This window comes from Cyanistes caeruleus, chromosome 6 (genome assembly GCF_971803275.1).
Source record: "Cyanistes caeruleus chromosome 6, bCyaCae1.hap1.1, whole genome shotgun sequence".
NCBI lineage: Eukaryota > Metazoa > Chordata > Aves > Passeriformes > Paridae > Cyanistes > Cyanistes caeruleus.
The window spans coordinates 51,618,126-51,633,732 of NC_141706.1; the positions used below are offsets into that span (position 1 = coordinate 51,618,126).

At 38.6% G+C, this 15,607-nt stretch overlaps 1 protein-coding gene across 35 annotated transcripts in view; it reads right to left on the reverse strand.

The window, feature by feature from the left end:
* Positions 1 to 531: 531 nt before the first annotated feature.
* The window catches only part of FOXN3 (forkhead box N3), a 205,246-nt gene continuing 190,170 nt past the window's right edge, over positions 532 to 15,607 (reverse strand). For 27 of the 35 annotated variants that reach the window (XM_086894326.1, XM_086894342.1, XM_086894334.1 and 24 more), the window contains 2 exons: positions 13,073 to 13,181; positions 532 to 2,618 (listed from right to left, as the gene is read on the reverse strand). In XM_086894326.1, the coding sequence (XP_086750452.1) occupies positions 2,069 to 2,618; positions 13,073 to 13,181 (659 nt within the window). In that variant the 3' untranslated portion in view covers positions 532 to 2,068. Of the gene's footprint in view, positions 2,619 to 5,618; positions 5,643 to 13,072; positions 13,182 to 15,607 lie in introns of all 35 variants that reach the window. The other 8 variants (XM_086894319.1, XM_086894337.1, XM_086894322.1 and 5 more) reach the window with 1 other exon arrangement.

Below are 15,607 nucleotides of genomic sequence, written 5' to 3' on the forward strand. Positions count from 1 at the left end.
ATTTTGTTCTCTCAAGTGGTTGGTTTCTGGGATGTTCTTTTTGCCTCTAGGATATTCTAAGTGTAGAATTTTTCATGCCAAAAGCAAGAATCCAGGTGAGAGAGACTGTTTTGTTTATTTCACAGCTTCTCTCTGCTGTAGTGATTTTCAGTCTCATAGTCATCCTTAGCAGGAGAGTAGCACTGTACCTGAATCACACTCTCTGTAACACTGGTTTTTATCCGGACACCTCCATAAGGCTCTTAACTTCAATTTTTCATGGCAAATAAGCAAAGCTATTTTCTTGTCTACTTATTCCTGAATCAAATCAGAGAGTTTTCCTCAATTAACCTCCCATTATTCTCTTGATTCTGTCATACACACTCACTACTAAATTTGCCCTCAGATTATTGCGTCATGTTACACATGTACAGACGAAGAAAAGACACACTTTTACTTTTTTCTTTTTTTTTTTTTTCTTTTTTTAAACAGAAGTAGGGAGAGGGGGGCTGAATGTGCAGACAAGGCAGTATAATTCAACCATCCAAGCCCTACCAGAGCATGAAGATTTTATTTTTTAATATTGCAGAGTAAGTTCCCCAACAGTCAGTGTTTGTCCCTGAAGAAGGTTAAACCTTAAACACCTGCTTCAAAAAAACCCCAACAACAACAAAAAAGAACCAAAACAAAAACAAAACAAACAAAAAATAAAACCCCCAAAAAACAAACTCTAAGCCTAAGGGCTTAAAAATTAGAGGCATAGCCTTTTTCTCTATTTTCTATATTTATATGAAAATAATTCATGCTTCATGCTAAATACATTATTTACCTTACAAGAACTTTGTCATCTTTGAATAAAAAAAATTGTTTGCTTTTTGTTTTCCCCCTTCCCTAAAGAATCCATGCATTGTGGATCAAATTTCTTCTGCTGGCTATGCTGGTTGAATCTGGAAATTTGTTGTCATTTTTGCACAGATGAATCCTGACTGATGGTCACTGCACACTCATTTCTGAGGGCAGTGTAGGAGATCTTTTGTTGAACTTCTGAATTTTACTGTTCACCAATATGCTTTCCTTCTATTTTTAAATACAGAATACTACTAATGGCAGGTTTTGTAGCTTTGTTTCCCCTGTTAGATCAAAGATGTGATCCACAGAAAAAGATTCTGATGTACATTGTATCTACTGTAATTTCTTAGAATTGATTACTTTTCACTCAGGCAGTTTAGAAGACATAGTTTGTTTTTCCCTATTACTATCATTTTTTGCACGCAGTGCCAATCTTCAGGCTTATGGCTTTTTGAATATTCTTTCAATTTAATACAGAAGACAGAATTCAATGGTTAACGATGCTACTAACAGTCACCCCCCTCCCATTTCATTATTTCACTGAAACCCATTGCATAAAGTTTAAATTTCCTTAGAGTTATCAGTCTTCATTCATATTATGAGCCACACAGAATACGTGACACACCAGAAATGCATTACTGCTTCCACAGTTGCCACCAGTGACTGTCTGAAGACTTGTATGGCACAACATCTCCAAGTGCCACTAAACAGCTCTTGGTTGAGAAGTACACGCCTCCTCTTTCCCACAAACCTCTTTATTCACATTCACTTCTAACCCAATTGTAAGGCCATTAAAAAAATTCTTAAGGGCCAGGCCTGAATGAATACTAAATTATGCACAGCTCTTCTACTGTAAGAGGGATTTCCAAGTGCCCAATTTTACTCCCATCACATTAAAGTTGATATCACTGCGTATTCAACCATGCATTTTTGACAAGCTGGAGAAAGCAATGGCGATTTTGGCTTTCTTTTTTTCTTAACTTTTTGTCTTCAGGTAATGAAAAGCTTTTGTAAATTAGCTGAGTGTCAGTATGAGTTCTATGGCTTCAATCTCCTTTAAAAATAAAAATCTTAAGGGTCAAAAAAAAAAACCAAAAACCCAAACAAAAACCCAAAGAAACAAAACAGAAATAGAAGAAAAACAAAAAGGAAAAAATTGCTGATATTGCCACAAATCATTAGATTTCACCTGACGTGCTGAAACAAAACTTTGTAAGTTCAAACAAATCATTGATTTGTTCTAATTTTTTGTGGTTTCCTTTTGCTCTTTCTGCCCCTTTGCCGTCCGATTGGTGATGTTGTTCAAACAGGATCGAATTCCTGCTAAATGCAGGAGTGATCCTGCTGCTTCTTTCATCTCCTCATCGTCACTCTCAGGGGGCTTTTCTGTACGTCTCTTTTTAAGAGGCAGTGTGTCACTTGGTACTTTTTTCGCCTTCATTAAATGTTGCCTTTTCTTGTGCTGGGATGCATATCCACTGTCAGCTAAAGAATCCTTGGTCTCCTTCCGACTTTGCTTTTTGTCCTCCTCTTCTGTTTCGCTATGGCTCTCGTGGCTCTGGAAGCTAACTTCACTTCCTTCACTGCTGTCTTGGCTACCTTTAGTTGCAAATTCATACTGGTCGTCAGCAGAGGAAGAGGAAACAGAGTCACTGGCAGGTGATGTGCTCCTGTGGTTGGAAGATTTGGCACTGCTGTAGTTGTGATCCTCCTTTGGGTCACCGCTAACAACTGGAGAGCCGCAGGACTGTTCGCTTTCCGTCCTCATCCGGCAGTTTGTTATTCCATTCCTGTAAAAACAAATCCAAGCAGTCTTAGAAGCCACAGAGATGTGATCCTGCTTCAAAGCAAAATATGATAAAGCCAACTGACAGATAAATTGGCATTACAATCTGAAACTGTGACTGTCAAAGTAATGTCCATGCAAGCTGGTTTCAAAGCCTAATTGCTCGTGGATTGGACTTGACATACACAACAAGCCAAAAGATGCAAAATAGCACAAGAAGCAGGAACAAGTAGGGGATGGTTACAAATAAATGATGTGTAAACAGCATTGATTTCAATTTCAATTAATAGCTTACACTTCCAAAAAATTAAAAAGAAAAAACCCCAACATTATTTTATCTACTGGGTAAATAAAGTCTGCTAAGTTGCATAAATAGCCCCTCATCTTTTTCATATAAAGTGATACTACCAAAAACATGGAGAAGAGACACTAGCTTTTTGGGGCAATTCCTTGCCCCCTCTGAAAGACACTTCCCAACTCTAATTCCAACTTGCATTCCAAGTGCAGGAGATGTTTCACCTGGAAGTAGCACAACTTCTACTTAGCACTCTTTTCAAGAGAGGGAGCAACCAGGTCCAGTCACAGTTCTGATTCTGATCAGTTAATAAATAACTTTAAAAGCAATACGATCTTAAGCCACTAGCTGCCAAGAAAATATTAGAATGTGTTCAAAAACAAGCAGTAGAAAAATAAATCTGGATTTGCTCTAGAAGCTGTCATTTCCTCCTTTGGTTTTATGGCACCCTGTACAGTGGGAACTACTGCAGCATAATATATTTAAAACTAACAGGTTTTTTTTGGGGAGTGAAAAGTTATTAAGAGCATTGCCACTGACTTTAAAAAACAGAACACGACGCTTACAATACTATAAAAGAAGACACTGATTCTGTGCAATGCTTAACTCCTGCTGAAAAGGAGGAGAGTAGAATGCTCATCATTGAGTAAAGCCATAATCACTGCTACCTGCCAGTTCACCAGCCTTGAACCTCTCTGACAGTTCAAAAAAATCCAACAAAAAAGCAAGGCTGTTTAAACCATCACATGATAAACTGATTTAAAGCCTACTCTTGCTATCTTTGTGCTACCATTGGAGTGGGAACTGACAATGGTCAAATTTTTAGGCTTCAGGCATTAGCTGAAGCCTGTGTGAAACTAAGTCACATAACTTCCTCACTCTGGCCTGAGAAATCATAAGGAGGAATCCAAACAGTCCTTGGAGAAGGAAAACAACCTTTGCAGGTGTTGTTTGGATCCTTGTTGTTTACTTGTGAGAAAGGGTCAAAGGGTGCCATTCCTAACTGTCCAATGATGGTGATGTGTTGGTTTAATGACCCATGAGAGTTTTACCTCTCGTACCTTCTCAGAACTGTCTATAAAAGATCTGAAAGAATAAAACTTGCTCTTTTTCACAACTAAGCTAAGAGAGTCTGTGTCGTACTTTCATCATTCCTAATACAGTGCAACACTTTTGCACACTTGGGGCAGTTCTGAATTAAAGCCCTTTCTTAAATGCACACACTGAACAGATATTTCTTAAGAGGAATGGCACAATGGCAAGTCCAGAGTATTAATGTTCTTTTACTTTAAAAAATGGGAAAGTACCTTAGGTTTCAGGCAATGGACCTCATGTATTGTTTCCTTACACAAGAAATAGCAGAGTATTACTCATTTCTAAGAGGTAAGGTTGAAAGGTGGGAAAAATAAGAGTGGTATGTAATTCCACACCTCCTGTTCATCTAAATGCCCTTGTCTACAGGAGCTCACTGAGATAAGAAACCCCCTTGCATTTATGAACCAGTGACAGGACAATGCTAGAAGGCAGCAAATTCATCAGTCATTCCTAATGTTATTTACAGTGCTTTCAAAGAAATGTATAGAATAGAAGGTACACTTATTAGCAAAGAAAGCCTCTTGCCAACCTCTTTTGCTCAACAAAATTACTTTCACCTAGATTTCTGAGTAGAGGTATGAGCCATAAATTCCATATAGAACCCAGAAGCAATACACAAAGCTCCTTCAATTATTAATAACTAAGTGCAATGTCATTCATGATTGTGCAGCAAGCCAGCTGCATTTACTCTGTGATGGCTTGCAACTGCAGGGGTTGTCATTAGAGGATGCCAAATGCTTAGAAGAAGAAATCATCCATACTAAGCTAGTTATAAGGTGAATTTATAACCAACTCCTTAAGATCAGCCATTACAAGGAAGCATGTGATGCATTTTAAGTGACAGATTCTTCATTTTTAGGGTAAATTTACATTTAAAGATGTTAAAAATTATCATAAATTAGCATAAAATTAAAGTTACTTGATTTTACTAGGCAGCTAAAAGTCAGAGCAATATGGCTCACTAAAAATCACACGCTACTAATTTTCCATTAAAAAATAACAATCAATTCTTGTTCCAAGGAAATAAATACAGGACAGAATAGTTGGGAACTCAAATGAAATTCCTACTGACTGCAAGTGAACAAGGCTTCTAATTGATGTGATTTAAACCAAGATGCCCATTTTTATGCTATTTAGATCTACTCTTGTTAGTTTGCACAGAGAGACTGTCAATAAAAGGAAAGCCACAGCTCCACCGAGCAGTGCAACCACATGCCAAAGAAATATCCCTGACTTGCCCTGCTCTTGAGTCTCTAGTGCTGCCTTTACATAAAGGGGCTATAATGTGGCTTCTAAAGCTCTGCCCATGGGACTTACTCCAGATCCAAATTCCTCCAAATCAGCATAAAAATAGAATGAAATGCCCGGGGAGTACAGAGGGACATCCCAGGGGAGGGTGTACTCTGGGGTTAGCATCCCCAGTGAGTGTCTGCAAACAGAGATGCTGGTAAAGAAAAACAGACGTTCACAAAAAGGTGCAAAAAAAGAACTGCTTTTAAAAAAAAGGGGAGAAAAGGAAATACCAATACACTTCAGAAGAAAAGCTTCTATGTTAGAACTGGTCAGGAAATGTATAGTGTTTGCATCTCAGAAAAATCTTTGGGTTTCACTTACATTTTGAAAGATTTCCAACCAGTTCTGCTTGAGGAAATACAAAAGGAAGAGAAAGCAGGTCAAGGTGAGAATTAGCAAAGGATATTTGCAGAAAAGTAAAAAGTTATACAGGCAGAGTGTTTTAGGATATTCACAACATCAAGTCATGTACCCTGAAAGTAAATTAATCTGATCTGTATCTTAATATGCAACAGCTCAAACATTAGATGAATTACTTATAACTGATATTAGTAGATTAGTAAGAGTTGAATGAACTAATATCTAAGCAATTCATATTCCACACATGCTTCTGAGACATTCTCAAGCTCTACATTGCTTTTACACCACCATATATTCATTACAAAATGAATCTGTGATCTACTTAGTTCAATCTAGACCGTCAGTGGACAGAACTCCCCTGTGTTTCAGGACAAGGATTTTGGCCAGCTCAATCTATTTTTGCTCACAGTTCTGGTTGTAACTCACTTTGTTACTGAAACAATAATAGATTAACAAGTGCTTGCTCTGATGTTGAGTATTTTAAATTACAGAGGGGAAGAAAAGGCATTTAAGAATTCTGTGCTTACTGTAACAATAAGAGGAAATTTATTTTCAGTAATACCAAATTTTCCCCCCATTTTGTTCAAAACTTTATTTCAGAATTTCCACAAACAGACATATTTTCATGTTTTAAAGCAGTGGCTTGCTCTTTCAGGAAAGTCAATGGGACAGTCTCTAGAGCTTTTCATCCTACTGACATGGACTATCTTATTTGCTTGAGGGATCTGAGCCTAAAGCAATGTGCAGAGATTCTTTTTAGAATATTTCCATTTGGTTGTAGCACAATGACACAATCCTTAAGCAGTGCAGATGTAAGTTTGGACTTCTGAAAGTCTGACTTCATTCCCATCATTAAAGGATACGAATTCTGTTACCAATGCCATCAGAAGCCAGACAAGATTCACAGCAGCTGGGTCTCAAGTTAGAGGAAATAATGTCCTCTGCATACTGTTAGTGCCTCTGCCTTTCAAAGAGGTCTTCCTCAGGAGGAGACAGAAGTAAATCTGTCATTTACCAAGTACAGACATATCTTCCTTAAATTTCTCTGCTAGCTTGAATGAAAGATAGGCAATCACATTCTGTTTGCAAAATGGCAAAGGTTTTGCTGAAAAATACTTACTGCATTTCACACTTGAGACAGGTATATTCCTTTGATGAACAAAGAAAACCTACTTGGAGTTTAAATATCACCTTAATCTACCTCTGATCCTTCTGGATGACAGATACTGTGTATCCATAGATGACAGTTTTTGTATGTAACTGGAAACACAGTTAGAAGATACAAGGAAAACAGAGTTTGTAGATTTTGACACATTCCAGGTTTTCTAAAAAAAAAAAAATCACTTTTTTATTTCAAAGGGAAATTCAGGACAGTCAGAACTTTTGGCTACAGCTAGTTGAACTGCTTCTTAAAGCCAGCAGACAGAAAGATGAGCAAGCGTATGAAAAGTAAGTGGTGCTCACTTGTTGTCGATGAGATTCTGTCAGGGGTTACTGAGTTAAGTGAGTTGCTCACAATAGTGACAGAAGCTCTTACAAAGGTACTCCAGAGAAAAATTGTATGCAAAGGACCACAGTAAATACAATTCATGAACTGCCAGCAGTATCAGCAGCAGATCTAAAATTAAGAGAAATGGAGCCCTGTGCATTTTGCAAAGAAAGAATAATCAAGTCAGTCAGCATTACTGTCCTTTAGTTATTAAAAGATTCCTTTGGCTCCCAAGGATAACTCATCCTGCCTGTTACAGGTGGGGAGGGGAATGCAATGCAACAGGGATGATCTGGGGTTTGTTAAGCTGATCATGCCAGTGATAAGCACTACAAAGATACAATTAAGAATTTATGAAAGGAAATACCTACAAATTCCTTTATCTAAGCAAAAATAATAATTTACAGATAATGTAAGTGAATGATAGTAATTCTAATTATGCTCTGGCATCTACTCTGCACATGCTTCTTATGTTTCTTTTATTTAATCACTGCTTGAATGGCTGCTTCAAGGGAGGAAAATAGAAGCAAAAATAAAGCCAGCATGAGAAATAAAGTCACAATAATAAAAGCTATGTCCAAGGAATAATCTAGTAATTGCCCTATAATTTAAAAGTGCAAATAATCCTAAATAACCATTTTCCATCTTCAGATAAGGTTAAGCACAAAACTCATTCTTGCCATGCCCCATTGATCAGGAGTTCCATAAGGAACTGTGGCATTAATAGCATAATAACAGGTATTTTAAAATCTACTCATGATGAAGTAAGTAAGGTTTGTTAGTGTTGCATTTTGGGGTGTTTTGTTGTTTTTCTGCTCGTTTTTTGTTGATTTTTTTTTTTTTTTTTTTATTCCTCAAAATCAAGGAACAGTTGTAGCTCTGCAGGTGCAGATGCACTTGCTTTCCCTATGAAGAAGAAAAATTTTACCTTGGAAACTTGAATAGAAAGATTCTGAGGGAAGTTCTTTGGGAAACCTGTTTACAATTTACAGATAATTGGGAAATTCCTTAAGAATGTCCTTGAGTTAAATCCCAATCAGCAACTATGTCCCATGCAGCTGCTTGCTCTTCCCTGCTCCAGGTGGGATTGGGAGGAGAATTGGAAAAAGGTAACCATGAGTTAAGATACAAACATTTTGAAATAAAGTAAATAATAACAAAACCAGTAACAACAATGACAATGAAGATGATGAAAAGAGAGGTAACAAAAAGGGGAATTAAACACATGAAAGATAAGGGATATGCAACTCAACTGCTCCCAACTCAAACCATCCCTCAGGAGTCATCAGCTCCTCCCTGCCAACTCTCCCAGTTTATGCTCTACGGTATGGAATGGAATGGTATGGAATATCCCCTTGGCCTGTTCAGCTCAGGTGCCCTGCCCCTGCTCCCTCTCAGCTTCTTGTGTACCTGCTCACTGGCAGAGCAAGGGAAGCTGAAAAGTCCTTGACTTGGGACAAGTTCTGCTCAGCAACTAAACCATCAGCATATTATCAACATTATTCTTGTGCTAAAGCCAACACACAGCTCTGTGCTGGCTACAAGAAGAAAATGAACTCCATACCAGCCAAAACCAGGACAGAGAAACTAAAAACAAGAAGAATTGGGTAGAATGGGGAAAAAACATGTAATTTCCCATTAACTCTTATTTTTATTTTATTTTTAACCTGCAGTAATTCAAAACAGTAACACACAGTACCGAAAGTCATCTAACCTATTACCTAGGCATACGTAGCATATAAGTAAGTTTTTTTAAAAAAAATTATCATGGGTATTTTGCAAAATATCTTCTGCAAAATAACCTGAACCAAATTACAAGGGCTATGCTAAACAGCTGGCAAGATTCTCTGTGGGGTGAATTTCCATCAACCTCATCTCAATGGATCTGTCCACATTAGGCAGATGAGAGGCTTAGGCTGAGTTGTTCTACTGCACAGCAGCAGGACTTGGACATAGTCACAAACCACCCACAGACTACGGTTAACTGGAGAAAATCACAAATATCATGGTGAAATTGATGTTATGTAATCTCAAATGTTAGATCAACTTCCAAGCTCGTACTCTTTCCAAGGGCGAATGTTATAGGTAATACCTGACTCCTGTGAAAGATGATTCTATGTGGTAAGAGCTCCGTGCACCTTGCCAAGACACGTGAATATCATATGCACTGGCCACTTTGACAGATAATGTCCCTACTAAAGCAACACAGAACTCCTCCCAGGAAGACATTCAAAAGCTGTTTTCCAATGGATGATGATAGGAAGAGCAAGAGCTCACTTTCACAACCAGCTCCTTGGTGCATGTAAGGAACTACTGGCTTTGCCTGCTTTCATTGAATACCTCTGTCAGTCAGTATTTTCTTTCCTACATATCCAGACTATCACTGCATTTGCTTTTAGATTCTCTCAGGGAACTATACAGGGATATGGTCTGCCAAAAATATCCCCAAAATATGATGGATCTCATGCTGGAGACATGCTCCATGCTGTGCAGCTTTGAAGCGTTACTTTTCCCTGCTGTTTTTGGGTGTGTCTTGGACTTGTCAGCCACAACATGGAAAATATGGATGATAAACAAGCTAAAAGTGGTGTGAATAAAGTAAATAAAAAGCTACTGTCAAAACACATCCAATTATGCTCTGTTGTGGAGATTTAACACCAGAGGATGATTTTCAGAGTAAAAATAGTGTGGGATGCCTTTCCATTTGTAGATTAGTTTGGAATGAAAGGCCTATTTATGCAATTTAAGCCAAATGCACTACAAAATAATGTTGATCTCCTCAACTGCACTTCTTTATTCATGGAAAGTCATGTTTGTTAAATAGTTTTCAGGAGGGTTTTTTTAACCCAAAGTACTTAATTCAATTGTACCTTATTTTATATATAATTACATGTAATTACAAGGGAAGAGCAACACATCAATACCTTGTGCAGGAACAAGATACACCAATGCATTCAGTCACACTGTTGAAGATGAACAGCACAGTAAACTTTTCTATTGATGGGAGTTAAATCACAGATTTCAGCTTCTTCATCCAATGCTATAGTTTTGGCTTCCTTTCTGAATAACAGATTAGTCAAAACATCCCACCTAACTAGAACTGCAAATTTAACCCAAGATCAAACTCTCTGTTACTGTGCTTTGGCACTAATGGCATTTCACAACAGGAAAATATACTGCAGGTTATTTCCACCAGCTTGGGGGACTGCTAAACCAGAGACCATTAAGATATTGAGGAAATGAGACACAAAACAAAATAAACAGCTCAGACAGCAAGGAAGTGCCAACAGAAGACCAGCATCTCACAGAAGAACCTGTGACTCCTACATACGGTAACTAAAGAAAAACAGTTAAGAGGTTTAATTTATTATGCAACTGTCTGCTACCAAGAAAACACTATGATACAAACTACCTTCATCAGGTGGCTTTAGGCCTTTCATTTACAGCACCAAAGGAACACTTCTCAAAAAAACAGACACTTGATTTAAAGTCTTAGGAAGAAGCTGTCTGGCTTCTCAATATATAGGCAGAGGCATGCAATTTCAGCAGAAGACGTAACAGGAGACTGTACCACCTCCTATGGCTGTCCAGACCTCCCTCCTGGTAAAAACTAGTGGGGAGAATCAGCCTTCCTGCACCTAAACAGGTCTGAAAACATCCCCTGCCAGCCTGACTGGACCATCGTCCCCTGTGCAGGAAGGACAGCTCAATCTGAGCAGTCCACCTACTCTTAAATTGCAAAAGCAGGCTGCATGGATGCTGTGGTAAATTTCCTGTGCTGCACATTACGAGCAGAAGTTATTCTCATGAGATGCCATGAAAGCTCAACATGACAGGTCCTATTTAGTCTTGTGTATCTGAGGAGAGGGGCTGGCACTGAGAAACAGTGTCATTTTAACAGGAACTGATAACAGAGGTATCCAGTTTTAAGAGGACCAGATGATGTTCTAAGAGGCACTGTGAATCCAGATTGATCTTCTTCCTAAAGAAAGTCTGAATCATATTATCCCAGAGGGAAACAAGACAAAGCTGCCTGCTGAACTTGCTCTGTTGAAGAGAGTCCCCTAACTTCTCAAAAGCTTTCAAAGCCTCTTGTCTGTGTCTCCCTCTGCCTTTCAAGAATTAGAAGAGGGGATATTGCAGGAGATTTTAAATATGAGCAGACATTATGCACACCAGGAATATATTCATAGCAAGCTATTTCTAATACTGCCTAAGGCTGGAGAAGAGAACAAAAAGAATTGGAAATGTCTGCATTAACTAATTATAAATGCTTTTCGGTGAGACAGAGCAAAAAGAACATAAGCAAGGGAGGGATAAAATCCCTAATTTCACATCTCTACATTAACAGGTAGCTGGTAAAATCCCATTCTCTACCTGCTGGGAAAAAAACATGAGAAACAGTCCTTTGAAAATGTATACAATTTAACTACATACGGCTTTACAGAACAGCAATTTGAGGATGCCTACACAGAATTAAGTTTTTGAGTGGCCCGGAAGTAAAACACTTCTATCTCTTCTATGAGTCAATTCTGATTATGAAACAGTCTAAGAAGGAAATACAGATAAACTCTACAGAGAATATTGAGACCACTATGTCCTCCATTTAGTCTGAAAACTATAAAAATGATATATAATTAATGATCCAGTAGTCCCATGGCTCTGCAATCCCCACTGGAACAGAATACAAGTCCTGGGTAAAGCCCATGGCAAAGCTGATGAAGAGAACTGACCCCTGCTGCTAGCAAGGCCAAGCTGTGGTAAAGAGAGATGGAGAGGAACTCTGCAGAATTCTGGAGGATGACCCTTGGGGTTGCATCCCTTCAGTGTAGCAAATAGGAAAAACAGCTGAAGAACTTGCTCATCAAAAAATATGGATTTTATTCCAATTAGTGTCTTCCCCTCTATGCATTTTAAGCATCAAGAGTACATGAATGTCATAGGCTCTCTCTGTCATTCTCTCCATTATGGAAATACTGCACCCAAAGGGCTAGACACTGATTCTGAAAAGGGATAAATTAAAAAAAAAACACACATAAATAGTAATGGAGTAAGATCTACCAAGATACTTTATTTCACTGCCTTGCAGCCCTTTCCTGAGAAAAGAGTGTAATTGGAATAGTGCAGTAAAGTGAGGTCAGCACTAATTATGAAACCCCATACAGAATACCCAACTGCCTGAGCTGAAATAGCTTTTGCAGATACTGAGAGTTCTGAAAGAGAAGGACACTGGCAGTACACTTGACCAAATTATTCTCTGTTGTGACTGACTGAAAATGGAGCTACACCCAAGGCAAAATGTTCTTCCACCAATAAACCAGTACTGCTTTAAGCGAAACAAACCACTAAACCACAGTTCCTGCTGCCATCACTAGATGTCTCTTACTGCCCTGCTTCCTGATAGTTGAGTATCTTAACAACATTTTACCCTTGAATGTTTCAGCATAACCTTGAAATAAAACTAGTGAAAGAAACTGCCTCACAAAGATCTAAGTTAGTAACAAAATGACAGGTATGTGTTGAAACAGCTTTCAGGATTTGCTTTAATATTGGTGATACTCTTCTCTCTGGTATTTAATCCAGGAAAATGTCTTTCAGGAAAGGGAGAGAGGGGAGAAGCAGAAAAAAGCATTTGCACTTGGAAGAACACGCCACTATAGGAGGTTCTCACCACAAATTGCTTGCAATTTGCTAGTGAAAATAAAACTGCCTTTCACAAACCACCGCACAACAGACAGATACACCACAACTGTCTTGCAAAGGATGAGACCCAAAGAATTTTAGGTGGCAGAGTTTTATTTAATTTAGAACCCCAGAAGCATTGGCAAGCAGCAAAACACCCATTTACCAGAGCTTACATATACTTTTACATTTTCTGCAAAATACTGATTTATTTCATAGAGATCCCACAATGATCCACTCTTACCTTACTGCGACAGCCATGCTCTCTATAGGGTTGATTGGCAATGGCCTGGCTCCAGGAAATATTCCTCTACTCAGCACTCGAGCTCCATTTTGTATCACTCCTGAAGGAACTAAAACCAAAACAAAACATGGAACGTTTTTTACTTCTAAAGGAAAAGTCAGAAAAATACAGGAGCAAAATGTGGAACTTAAGCTTTCAAATGTACTGAGAAACCATTAGAGAGGCTCGTGCAGTACACTGCTTACCTTGGACATCTTAGCCTCGAGTCTTCTGAGTGCCAATCTATTTCCAATGCTATTTTCATGGCAAACAATGATAACATGGCTTGCCAAAGCCACTGCCTGACCTAGTTGCTGCAGATCATTCCTTGTACAAATGAATCATTTTTGTTTTCTAATTACTGTTCTGCTATGAATGTGTGTGCTTAGAGTCAAAACCAGCTATGAGCACAGATGTAATTATTTTGTCTACAAAAAGAAACAATGACCCCTTACAGATTAACAGAACACAAGTACTTCACTGCAAAACCACAGTTGACAGCTTTTTATCATCCCAGTTTATTTATTGAGCAGCAATATCTTGGCCCCCCATCTCTGCAGAACAAAATATTAACCAAAAACATGTATTTACCAGGAGGAGAAAGAGAAGATGCTAAAAAAGCATTATCTCCATAGCACTAATTAGGCCCTGTCTCTGGCCATTGATGATCCTGCCACACAGCCTGGCAGCAGTCCCGTGCCTCCCGCACACGGCCGGGTCACAGCCCAGCCTTCCTCACCCAACATGTGCTGATGCCACTGACACCAAACTCGCAGGTCCTGACCACGGCAGACAAGACATTTCACTGGGCCATTCAGCTTGGCTCTACATCAAAAACTGCAGCTCTGGCCAACAAGATTTTAAGCTACAACTGAGTACTTGTTTTTTACCCAGGCATGTTTCTGCACACTGCTCAGCCCAGGCAGACAGCTGAAGCAGCAGAGAAGCACTACGCAGGCACCACCAAAGCAAGAGTGTCCTTAGCAAGTTTCAAGATATTCCTCCTCCATTGTGAAATGCAGGATTACCAGGGACCTGCTTGCATGTAATGCCATTTGTTTGCACTGCTATTATGTCCCTTCAGGCTGGAACAGTAACCTCGCTACAGCCTCCACCCGAACTCGCACCTTTAACATCCACAGCCAGCCAGTTAACACATGTTCTATTTACTGTAAGTCATCATTCATACCATAACTTCTCCCCATGGGGAATGTCCAAAAAGAGAATGATGATCATTACTCTTTTTATATTATTTTTAAACATACAGATATTATATAAACACATGTAAGATAAATGTAAACCGTATCACTTTATATACACCCATAGAATTTATTTTTAAACAAATTACACAGAGACTAGAAAAATTATTCAGAATCAACACACACACTTTACATGCTCAACTTCAAATACTCACACCCCAAAATACTAGAGTATTCTGAGGCAGGAGTCTAGGCTCAGAAGTATGTTAGTTCTAAGTTGCTGAAGCACACTTCAACTTTCTCTAAACATCAAGCCAGTTCAACAACTCCCCTCCTAATGTCCTGGTGCTCACCTTATTTCACTCCAGACCACACAGATTAGTTCTGGGAAAATAATCTTCTTTCTCCTGCTTGTGAGAGCACATCACTCCCCTCATCAAATCCTGTCACTGTGTTACACCCACTCTTGCTTTTGAGCACCTCTGAAGAGCAGGTCAGTTATATTTAGGTGCTTAAGTACAGCCTCAAATGACTAAAATTACAGAAACTAGTTTATAACAACTTGGGTCAGCTTTCAGTGACCAGAATAATTTTAAAATTGCATTTTGCTATTTATACCTCACTACTCTATAGACTTTTTCCTTCATCGCTAGCTTATGAGGAATCGATCAAAGCTCTTTCACTCAGGGGACACTGGAAGGCTTTTGTTGCTCTGATGTTCTGGTTTGTAGATATTGTAGAGGAACATTATCATGTTAAAACTCAAAAAGCTGAATTTCTTATTATGTTTGTTTCAACAGCATGACCTTGAGATGGTCAAAACATCAATGTTATGAAAGAAAAGCAATCTGCTCAAGGATATGGCTAATCTAAAATGCAAAGGTATCAGGTAAATTCAAAGCAACAGATAAACGTGCTGAATACCAAAAGATCAATAAAAAGACATTATTTCCAGTGGCCATGGTTATTCCAGCAAACTTTCAAGAGGGACGGATTTCATACTACTGCACTACATGGTATGGTTTCTCTAAGCTTAAAAAGTCCAGTCAAAAGAAAGGTACCAGGAGTTTTGACGGATAAAGACCTGGGAATTTTCACTATGATACAAACCATAGTTTTATACTGAAATGCAACATTAATGCATATGCACAGAACCTCAGTTAGTTATGGATACTGTCTAAATATACATTGTTAAACTTCAAGGCAAACATACTGAAAGTGCTACTGCAGAAAGAGAGCAACAGGCTCCTTGATGCGCAAATTCTTCTTTCCACAGTTACCTAATTATCCTGGTCTG